We start from the raw sequence: 12274 nt of genomic DNA, 5'->3' as shown, positions 1-12274 counted from the left end.
TGAAAAACCAAACATCGTATGTTCTCACGTTTAAGTAGCAGCTCAGCTACGAGGATGCAAAAGCATAGTAATAATATAATGGACTTTGGAGACTTGCGGGGAAGAGTGGGAGGGGTGTGAGGGATAAAAGACTACATACTGAGTACCGTGTACACTGCTCAAGAGATGGGTGCACCAATATCTCAGAAATCATCACTAAAGAACTTTCCTATGCAACCAAACACCACTTGTTTCCCCGTAATGACTGAAATAAAATAATAATAAAAAAATTAACTGGTTAGGAATTAGTTCAATTCTGTGCTGTAGATATATATGGAAGACTAAAATATTCTTTTCTTTTTTTTTCAGACAGGGTCTCACTCTATAAGCCAGGCTGGCTGGAGTGCAGCAGTGTGAACATGGCTCACTGCATCCTCCTGGACTCAAGCAATTATCCCACCTTAGCCTCCTGAGTAGCTGGGACCCCAGGCGTGGAGCACCATGCCCAGCTAATTTTTAAAATTTTTGTAGAGAGGGGGTCTTGCCATTGTGGTTCAGGCTGGTCTCAAACTCCTGGGCTCAAGTGATTCTCCCACCTCAGGCTCCCAAAGTGTTGGGATTACAGGTGTGAACCACTGTGCCTTGCCTAAAATTTTCTTCAAGGAATTAAAGTACGGTTTCCTGAGCATTAAGTCTGGAAACAAAAACTTGTTTCAAAAAACAGCGAGACAGTTTGCAAATCAGATAAGATCTAGAGTTTAAAGTACTCAAACTTCCCAAATGAATTAGAACAAGATTTTAAATCTGAAGTCCATGTAGGCTTTTGAGTTTGTGTGTAGGAGGGAAACAAAGTGGCAAACCCCTGTAAATCACACTTAAATCTTGTTTAAATGTGCATTGTTTTTCCAACAGGGCCATAACCTCCCAAAAGTGAAGAAACTCTTACATCAGGAAAAGCGCTTTAAAAACACAGTCAAACAGTTTTAAGAGTTACAAGATAAAAAAATTACCTTGGCTGACTGTAAGTTAAATACCATGTATTCGATAAATATAAACTTTTTAAAACGTTTTAAGTATTTTAAGTATAAATTTATAAACTTTATATTAAGTATTCTAAAAGTCAAATCATTTATATTTTCATCATGTATTATTTTCACCTTAAATTTCAAATAAACTACAGTGAATGAAATATGTATCTATTATTTACAAATTAATTTTTACTTTGCTACACCTCCCCCAAATTCAGAAAGTCAAATTAAGATGCTGTTTCTTTGTAAAGTAATGCTTAATATGCCATTATCTTCTAAATATAGTATGGCTTTACAGACTAAACTGGTTTTTAAAAATTCTTTGCATCTTATGTCATATAAGCCTTAGAGTTAACAAAGTCATTTCCCCTTTTAAAAATAAATTTAGTGACACAAAGTTTTCACGAGCAAAAAAGTTGTATTACCTTACGTGAATGTCTTACAAATTGCTCTCTTATCAACAGGAGACAATTTCAAAATGTCATTCTTAAAATGTTAACTTGCATGTTGGGCGCAGTGGTTCACACCTGTAATCCCAACACTTTGGGAGGCCGAGGCGGGTGGATCGCTTAAGGTCAAGAGTTCGAGACCAGCCTGGCCAACATGGTGAAACCCCGCCTCTACCAAAAATATAAAAAATTAGCCAGGTGTGGTGGTGCACACCTGTAATGCCAGCTACTCAGGAGGCTGAGGCAGGAGAATCGCTTGAACCCAGGAGGTGGAGGTTGCAGTGAGCCAAGATCGTGCCACTGCACTCCAGCCTGGGTGACAGAGTGAGATTCTGTCTCCAAAAAATAAAAATAAAAAAAAGTTAACTTGCTTAATTTCATACCACTTTAATTTCCTCATATTTTAACCCTGAATATTTTTCTTTGGGGAAGGTAAAAAGGCAAAGAAGAAAGAGGTAGAGAGGGAGTTTAGGGTGTCCGGAAAGAATTCCTTTTCAATTCAAATTGAGACATTTGGTTTGGCTGAATTTCTTCTCACCCAGATTCCCATGAATGGTGCTGATTCACTTACAGCTTTTGCCCAGTGGAAGGAAGTCCACCCTCAAAAGATCTTCTCTGAATTTGTTTCTCTTCTTCCTGTGTTTCCTTTCCTTTTATTTTGGCTTAAACTTCAGCGTAAGAACTTTATTTTTAATTACTCAGTATTTAAGTCTATAATTTAAGGTCCTGAGACGAAAGACTAAGATGCTTCCATTCTGCACTGTCTCCCTACCACACTGGCTTAGAATCCAACTTTCCAGAGAGGAGGCTTACTGTTATCTAACAAGTCATGTGTTGACATGTAGATGAGTGTTCAAACATCTCATTTGACTGACGCACAAAATCCAGTCTAATCAGTCATGTAGACACAGCCAATTATAGTAACCACATTCCAATAGGTCAAATACATTCAGAACTGTGATTCAGATTAGCTAAAATGTTCACAGCTATCTCTTTCCCCTCACCTTTTAAGTCTAGGTATAGAATTTCCATTTCTCCTGTTTCTTCATCTTCCACTCCACTCAGGTACGAACCCTTTCACAACACCCGTAACATTCACTTACCCCTGACTTGATTGTATGCAATAACTAGGGTCAATCCTACTTTTCTCCCCCTTTTGTAGCTATGTTCACCTCATTTTGTCACATTAGAGTTTTACTCTTTGAAGAGACTAGAACTGAATCTAGAAATCTTTGTGCAATGCTGACTCAGTGCTTAAAAAGTGATTTTTGAAAAGAAAATGATTACCATCATTTTCTAACTGTACCTTCCTACATAATTTTTGGAAGGTTGAGCCAAGGAATATGATTTGGCAACAGTTCCCTTAATTATTTCATCCCTTTTATCCTAAACTTTTCGTTTTGGGTTCCTCTCATGTCTCAATTGCATCAAACAGTTCTACACATTGAACTGTGTGTACTTCAGAGTACACACTACTACACTGAAGACACTGAAATATAAAACACTTATAATATCCTAAAATATTCAATTTAAATTTTGAAACCAGCTGTGATCACTTTTATATTACTGTACATTCTCTGGAGTCAAGAGACTACTTATAAGTAACAAGGAGTTCCCTTAACTCAGCCTCTGAAACAAAGAATGGCAAAAATGATTGGTATGCTGTAAGATGTTCAACTGTTGCCAGTCTACTGAGTCAAAAGCTATGGTGTACTGAAACACAATGTAAGGCAGGTTATTTGACAAAAGAAACTTACGTGGCTTTTCCTTCCCTCAGGAAGATGCAAGATAATGAAAACTGAAGAGTGGCAGATACAACTTTTTTAGATAATGGCTTGAATTTTAACTTGACATCAGTCTGAGTTGGCATAGGGCTTGCATACTGTTTCATATTGATGCTGCTAGTAGCAAGAGCTTTCCTTCGACCAGAAGGGGATTCCTGGAAGATTAAAGAAAAAAAAAAGTATGTAATTTTGAGTTATTTTATAGTCAAATATTTTACAGTACGATTTTAATAATAAATCAAATAATTGAAAACTTCCTTCTCCTATTAAATTCCTATCACACAATAACTAAATAAAATTACAATGAAGTTGTATCACAGCTTTTATATTTATAAGTAAGGCAGATATGCAATTGGAAAGAGGTAACCCAGGCAGAAACAAGAGAAGATTAGAACAACCCTAAACACCAGAAAAGGAGAAGCAAGGAATGAAAATTAGGACAGAAAGACTCCAGAGTTACTATCAGAAGAGGATCCAATACAGGGCTAGGCATCAACAAATACTCAACAGTTGTTTTCCTTGCTTTGATTACATTTAATGTAACCTAATGATATTTCTCCTTTTTAAATGCCTATGATTATTTATAGAACTTCCAGCCTTGGTGGCATTCTACTTTTTTTTTTTTTTTTGTCTAAAATATCTGAATTCTATGTATCCTGTAATTTGAGTCTTATTTCTTCCCCAGGCCTTTTTTTTATTGTGTCAGTCCATAGTTCTCTCTCCCATAAAAGCACATATATCATAAAAGAAACAGTTGGCTTTCTGATCCTATGCCTAGACATCACTGACTCCGGCAGATCTCAAGAATTCTTCTCAACACTGCTATCGCCAATTCATCAGAAACAGAACACAAAATGAAACCTATTTGCTATTAAGGGTACTTAACATTCCATTACTAAACCTATTGTGTTTCTTAACTATACTTTACAGAATAATAGCCTAGGAGAACAATGAAAACAGGACAGCAAAATACTGGTTGTGCATTAACTTTGTACAAGACATCATGTAAATTCTGGGGAGATATGATGAATAAGACATAATCTCTGCAGGTTCTATGGCAAAGGGAAAATTTTAGATGTAGGATAATGTGTAAATAATATAAATCAGAGATCATGTACCACTATTTCTTGTAGTTTACTGATACGGGAGTTAAGACCAAAATTTAAATCTTAATTTTCAAGCTGTGTGACCGTGGGCAAGTCAGAAAACTTGAGTCTCAGTAACCTTCTCTATAAAATAAGGAGTCTAAACAGAAATCCATTCAAGTTCTATAATTATTTTCCACAAAATTATTCAATTTTCAAACCAAGGTAAGAAAAACTACCATTAATACCTTTGAACTATTATTTAATAAATCTTTATTTCTTCTATGTTTGAAAAATTTGCCTAAAATAAGGATACACTAATTTAATCAAAATATTAAAACAGTCTTTAAAAAAAACCCTGATATTTCTACCCAACGGAACAAGTAAAAATGTAATGTAGTATCCCTAAAGAATACCTTATTTTAAAATGTGGTCTTATCTGTCAGATTATGCACAGCAATAATATACAGAACTATTAGTGCATGTAGATACCTTATGAATGAATTTCAAAAATGCATCAAGCACTTGAGAAGGATTTAAGCCCTCTCAGAAGAAATACTTAAGAATATGCAAATATCCTCAACTGAATCAAGTTGAACAGATGTGACTATACCAAGCAATATAAGTGTTCTTTCCCTGGTCGCTACTGTCAATCAAAGAATAAGATTAAGGTCCAAGGTTCTGACAATGAGCAAAATGAAAAAGTACGATCAGAGAGTATCAATTTGTTACAATGATATGAACAATAATCTCTCATTGTACCTTTAGAATAGCTAACAATTTCCACATATAATATGGAATTTAAAGCCTCTGTTTTGAAAGCATGAGATATAAACTGTCACATATTATTTTCAGTTTTTGTTAAACAAATCTGTTTCACAAAGTATGGCATTGATCCCTTGATATAATTATTTAATTTTATAACAAAATAAGCTATAAAAATTAAGATAATGTAGAAATGAGCATAATTTTAAAAACTTAGTTTAAGAATGGTTCTGCAAGAGTCTAGATTTTGTATCATATTCTGCCAATTCCGTTTTTTAGAGTAAAAAGTATGCAGAAAAATTTTTCTGCTGAACTCATGTTCATGGCAAAAAAAAAAAAGTGTTTTTTAAGCATCTGGTAAATCAGTGTCTTTGAAACAATAGGTAACAAAAGCTACTAAATTCTAAATACAATTAGCTGTACTACTTAAGCAATTATTTGCTTAGGAACAATGCAAAGAGCCCTTTCTGAGGTCTGGTCAGCTAAGTAGAAGAGAGCTCTTTTGAGTCTATGATATCCATTCCCACTATTAGTTAACACAGGACCTCACTAGAGTCTGTGTCCTTAATATACTATGTCCTTGATATAATGGCTCCCTTTCGGGAAAAGGAATTTGAGTGGTGTTCATAGTAATTCTCCACCTAGCTCAGACATTGTTCTCTCCTTAAAATTAGCTATCTCAGAAAATACATTTTAAGAAGAATAGTAATGAGGGAAAATATGGGGATCTTTCACAGCTCTAACCCAACTCAATGAATTTTCATTCTTTATAACCACGAAGTCTAAATCTGTACCCACCCAAGATGGACATCACTGCTATGATCAGTTCTATAAGAGGAATGAAATAACTGACTGCACTCAAACAAGTATGTCTTTTGGATCCTATAGTCCTTCTTAAACGGACTAGGGATCAGCCAGGGAGAGACAGTTTAGAGAGAATTACTATTATTGCTGCCAGGGTCCTAATGCTACTTCAGATCATATGTGGGTTGGACAAAAGAACAAGAATGAGAGAAAAAAGAGTAAGAGGAACTAGTAGAAAATGAAAGTTTGGAGATAAGAGTCAATAAAAAAGTGAATGTTGAATATCTGTCTGAATATCTGTCTCTGGGCCTATGTTTAAATATCTGTTTGTATGTGCATCTGGCAGTATTTTTGAAATTAGTTCAAAATCCCTACAGCAAAGGTTCTTAAACTTTAAAGTTTATTAAAAACCAAAAACAAAATTAAGAAACATTATTAAAACTGTTAATGCCTGGATCCCACCACTAGAGATCCTAAATTAGTAGACCTAAAGATGGACTTAGGAATCTTGACTACCGAAAAGTAATATCCCCCCCTCCACACAAGTACACCACCACTACCAGGAGATTCTGATCCAGTTAATCTAAAATCATATTTTTAGAAACACTTCCCCTAAGTTATTACACAAAATTATTTTAATTTAAAAATGTCACTCATTTTTCATAACTATTCTCATTGTCAGAAAAAGACTTAGCCTGTATATTTCCATTTCTTTGAAATACAGCCTATTGTAGTTGGAATCAGACAAACCTGGATTCGAATGTGGCACCAGCACTTATTCACTGGTTAATCTTTGGCAGATTTCTTCATGTATCTAAGCCTCAGTTTCACACTCTCAGATTGGCAAATATTTTGTAAAGCTGGACATTACCAAGTGTTGATAAGAATGCGAAACAACGCAAACTCTCTTATACTGCTGGAGAGTTTCAACTGATATGGGAGACTTTAACATCCTACTGTCAACATCAGACAGATCAATGAGACAGAAAGTTAACAAGGATATCTAGGAATTGAACTTTCTACAATTTATCTATTCATTTTATTGTTGATGGACATATGGGTTGAAGCAGGTTTGCTTTTTTTGCTTTTTTGAGATGGAGTGCCGCTCTGTCACCCAGGCTGGAGTGCAGTGGCACAATCTCGGCTATAGCCTATGGCTCTGAGGCTACAAACCTGTACAGCATGTTACTGTACTGAATACTGCATGCAATTCTAACACAATGGTAAGTTTTGTGTATCTAAACATATTTAAACATGGAAAAGGTGCAGTAAAAATACAGGTGTACCATTTAAAAAACTTTTTAAATGGCGTGCCTATAGGGCACTAACATGAATGGAGTTGCAGGCTGGAAGTTGCTCTGGTTAAGTCAGTGAGTGAGTGGTGAGTGAATGTGAAGGCCTAGGACATTACTGTACACTCACCACTCACTCACTGACTTAACCAGAGCAACTTCCAGCCTGCAAGTTCCATTCATGTTAGTGCCCTATACAGGCATACCATTTAAAAAGTTTTTTAATGGTACACCTGTATTTTTCACAAATGTTCCATGGGTACTTAAAAAATATTTAACTGCTGTGTATATACTGCTGTCCACTTTTATGACAGGAGCATTTTTATGTAAAATCACTTATAGCACCAAATTATTATATTCTCTATGTGATAAGGAAAGTAGGAGTAGAAATTTTCAAATGTGAGATCATGGAATATTTTACTAAAGTGCACGAATCAAGGAACGAATAAGTGAAAGAGCTGAGGAGCCGCTCATAATCTGGGCAAAATTCCCAGTAATAAACCTTATAATAAACCTCTTTTTTCAATTTACCACCCCTCCCTCTGAACACACACACACTCTTACACAATTTTGAGCACACTGTATATGTACTTGATACTGTATTTTCTCTCAACTGGATTAATGCAATATCCTTTAAACTAATCTTGCTGCTCCTGCCTTTGCCCTGCAATTATTCCCAACACAGAAACTATGATGATCCTGGTAAAGCCAGATTATCTCATTCCTCTATTCAAAAGCCTTCAATTGCCCCAGAGTAAAAGCCAAAAAGCCCTTACTGGACCGATAGGCCCTATACCACCAGGGCTTCCTGACTTTGCTCTTTGATCTTATTGACTATGCTATTGCTCTATCTTTTTTTCTGCCCCAATATACTGGCCTCCTTACTTTCTCCAATGTACCAGGTATGCGTCTCCCTTAGAGGCTCTGCACTTGCTATTTCCATTACTAGGAATGTTCTTCTCATAGATATTATATGGCTAGCTCACCCACTTCCTTCAAGTCTTTTACTAAAACTCACTCTCCCAGAGAGGCCTTCTCTACCCACCTTACCTAAAATTTCAACCACACTTCCAATACACATATTTCATATTCCCCTTTTTCTCCTTAGCTTACGTGAGCAAATATGCAAATATGGTTTCCTTGCTCACCACTTTATCCTAGCCCTAGAACCACAGCATACAGCCATTGCTTAATAAATACTTGTTAAGTGAATGAAGTGTAATTCTAGGACTTATAACACTTCAAAGTACCTTTACATCATTAGTTTCTTCTGTTCAAGATTTTTTGCACATTCCTTTATCGTACCTCTCCTAAACAGGAGAAAAAGATGCGCGGTAACAAGAACTGTACAGTCTGTTTCCATTTGTACAGCTGGGCAGAGGTTTCTCCAAGCCAGAAAGGGCATAAACAGGTAGAAGGGACCCTGTGTGTGTGGAGAAATGGAGCAAAATAGGTATTCCTTCATTTGGTTTATGTCGGGGGAAAAAGGAGTGAAGGCAGTGAGTCACTTCAGTAACACCTTGGAAAGCTATTCCAAAAGCACTGTGGGCAAATCAGATGCCAGAGACATTATAGAATTAGGAGAGTTAGGCGAGAAAAGAGCCCTGTCTTAAACTAGCTAAATCCATGACAACTCCATACACAGATTATCCCCTAACCGAAGCCACAGTCTTCTTTACAGGCTCCTCTTCCTCCTTCTGACATTTAACCTCCTCTTATTTTAGGACTGTCTCTTGTAAACAGCATATATCCAAAAACAATTTTAATACAGTCTGATAATCACTGGCTTTTACCTGGAGAGTTTAGACTAACAGTTCTCAAGGGTTTTTGTCTTAAGACCCTTTACACACTTTATTTGAGAACTTCAAAGAGCTTCTGTTTACGTGGGTTATATCTATCAATATTTACTCTACTAAAAGGTAAAAATCTAGAAAATATTTCATTCATTTAAAAATAACAAGTTCATATATTAACATGTTTTATGAAGAATAAATATACTTTCTATACAAAATAACGTAATAAGAAGAATGTCTCTATTTTACATTTTTGTAAATCTCTTCAATGTCTTTCTCTCTCTCTAAACTCTCTTTAATGTCTGGTTTAACAGACAGCTCTAGTCCTATATTCAATCTGTGATACAGATTGTTTTGGTTGAAGTGTATGAAGGAAAAAATCAAGTATCACACAGATATGTAGCTGGAAAATATGGGAGTATTTTAATTACTCTTTTCAGATAATTTCAAGTCTTCATATTTGATTTTATACCAAAACTCAAGTAGTAGTTTCTTAAAGGCTAATGGTAACACAGAGCCTGAAACTTTATCAAGGAACTTTTTAAACCCTGTTACATTAAAATCCATTGCTCTATTAGGCATACTGAATGAATCTTTTATCCAGGCATGACTTTGCAACATTATAGTCATTTGAAAAATATTGATTCTCTGAATCATGTAGATATTGACACATTGCAATATAAAAAATCACATTTGTTTGTATCTTCACCAATTCCATCAGAAAAATCTTCAAGCATTGGGAAACTATCAATCGCAAGGTCTCTAATTTTCAATTGAAAGCTCAAATTTTGTCACTGACATATAATTTCAGTTGCCTACCTTTAAGTGGCAGGCTCACTTTGCTCTGTTTCAATAAAATATTTGCCAAATACCCAAGGGTGAATAACCACAGTTAGTTTTTTCAAGTAAAAAGTGGTGTTCCAGGAAAAGTGGCTACTTCAAAACTCAAATAATCTCATAAGTGCTTTTTCTTGAATAACTTTGTCCTTCGCAATGCAGCATAATTTCTTTATGCATACTTTTCACTTTGTCACAGGGCATATTAAAAAGACTAATACTCTAGTGTTGAAATATAATGAAATTAAAAATTTTACCACAACATCAAGAATAGTCTTAAATGAAACCCATGTGAGGGCTAGCTCCTGGTAATAAATTTTCAAGGGTGATATTGCCTTGACCAACTAATGCTAAGAATAGAAGTGGCAGATTTTCTCATTCATTTCTATACAGTAAGTTTATTTCTTCTTCATCCTTACAGTGATAGTACAAATCTGGGATCTTAGCTTTATGCAACAAGGGGGTCTTATTAGATCTTCTACCTTGGAGAAATGGGAGATGCTAGACTTTTTCTACATCTCCATGGAGAGGTAAAAGCAGTTAATCATAGGTTCAGTAGAAACCTTCAGTGGGAAAGCTATGATGAATCCTTATCTTCTGGACTTCCCCTTTCAGTTTTTACTATTACTGTTTTATGTCTTTGGATAGAATCTATAAGTGCCATTTCAGGGATGCATTTTAAAAGATTTTTTTCATATTTTACCTATTTTGTGCTATTTTCCAATATGGATTATTCATGCTATCTAGCCCATCACATTTCCAAAAGCAGAATTCTTCATTTAAATTTGATAAGAACAGAATTGAGCATTTTTATAAACAACCATCACAACAAAGTTCACCTGTCCCACTTTGACCTAAAGTCTTCAATGTAGTATTGTTTCAAATTTATTTTATTGGAATTCTCTAGATGTGGACCTATGATTACCAATGCAACATGTCATGCCTTTGTTGTTTTGTCGGTTTAGATGCTATGCCTTAACATCACCATAGGCCAATAGTAAGTACCTGATAATAAATCACTGCTTGCAGCACCACACCCTTCTAGAGTCTCAGTCTAGTGCCTGATTCTGTTCATGCCGTTATCCATCAGAACTCTTAAGTTCTGTTCTGAGTACTACTGAATCAGCGTACCACAAAATGAAGTGATGGGCAACATAATTCTTAATGGCATTCTAAGAACATGTGAGTAGATCAACGCTGGCTGTGTTAATCCATTTTGTGCTACTATAACAGAATACCAGAGACTGGTAATTTACAAAGAAAATGAATTTATTTCTCACAGCTCTGGAGGGCAGAAAGTCCAATGTCAAGGGGCCGGGATCTTGTGAGAATCTTCTTGCTGTGTCATCCCATGGCAGAAGGCCAAATGACAAAACAGCAGGCAATAAGGGACCAAACTTGCTTTTATAGCCAACCCACTCTCCCAATAAAGAACATGCTCTCAAGATGGTGAAATTAATGCATTCATAAAGGCAGAGGACTCAAGATCTTATCACCTCATACAGTTCCCACCTCTCAACACTGTTGTACTGGGGATTACTTTTCCAACACATGAACTTTGGAGGACACATTCAAACCACAGCATTCCTTCACAGCTCCCAAAATTCATGTCTTTCTCACATGCAAAATACATTCATTCCATTCCAATAACCCCAAAGTCTTAACCGATTCCAGCACTAATTCAAAAGTCCAAGTATAGAGTCTCATCTAAAGCAGATATTGGTGAGACTCAAGGTATGATTCACTATAAGGCAAATTCCACTCCAGTTGTGAACCTGTGAAATTAAACAAGTCATCTACTTCCAAAATATAATGGTTGAACAGACACAGGATAGACATTCCCATTCCAAAAGAGAGAAACAGGCAACAAGAAAGGAGTAACTAGTTTCAAGAAAGTCTAAAACCCAACAGGGAAAACAACATTAAGTCCTAAAGCTGAAGAATGATCGCTTTGGGCTCCACATCCCACATCCTAGGCACATTGGGGCACATGAGCAAAGCCACAGGGACAGCCCTCAGGCAACCCTGCCCCTGTGGCTCTGCTGGACTCAGTCCACCCAGCAGCTCTGATGGGTTGGAGTTTCATGCCTGCAGCTTTCCCAGGCTGGAGTTGCACAGTGGTAGCTCACAGTTTTGGGGTATCTCAGGTGGCCTCATCCCCACAGCTCCAGCAAGTATCGCCTTGGTGAGGACTCTCTGCTGTAATCTTGCTCCAATGGCTCCACTAGACACTGCCCTAGTGGGGACTCTCTGTGGTGACTTCACCTCTGGAACAAGTTTCTCCCTGGGCCCCCAAGCTATCCACGACATCCTTTGAAATCTAGGTAGAGGTATCCATGCCCCCAAAGTTTTTGCATTCTTACAGGCCTGCAGATTTAACATCACATGGATGCCACCAAGGCCTACCGATTGAGTCCTGCAGAGCTGCAGCACAAGCAGTACCTTGGCCTGCTTGAAC

At 36.5% G+C, this 12274-nt stretch overlaps 1 protein-coding gene across 23 annotated transcripts in view; it reads right to left on the bottom strand.

Moving 5' to 3' along the window:
- Window positions 1-12274, bottom strand: part of LOC105465127 (EH domain binding protein 1) — a 406349-nt gene that overhangs the window by 207427 nt on the left and 186648 nt on the right. For all 23 annotated transcript variants that reach the window (XM_071076797.1, XM_071076793.1, XM_011713372.2 and 20 more), the window contains one exon: window positions 3214-3395. In XM_071076797.1, the coding sequence (XP_070932898.1) occupies window positions 3214-3395 (182 nt within the window). The remainder of the gene's footprint in view (window positions 1-3213; window positions 3396-12274) is intronic.

Source organism: Macaca nemestrina, chromosome 13 (genome assembly GCF_043159975.1).
Source record: "Macaca nemestrina isolate mMacNem1 chromosome 13, mMacNem.hap1, whole genome shotgun sequence".
NCBI classification, from domain to species: Eukaryota; Metazoa; Chordata; class Mammalia; order Primates; family Cercopithecidae; genus Macaca; species Macaca nemestrina.
This window is presented reverse-complemented; position numbering and strand designations above follow the sequence as displayed.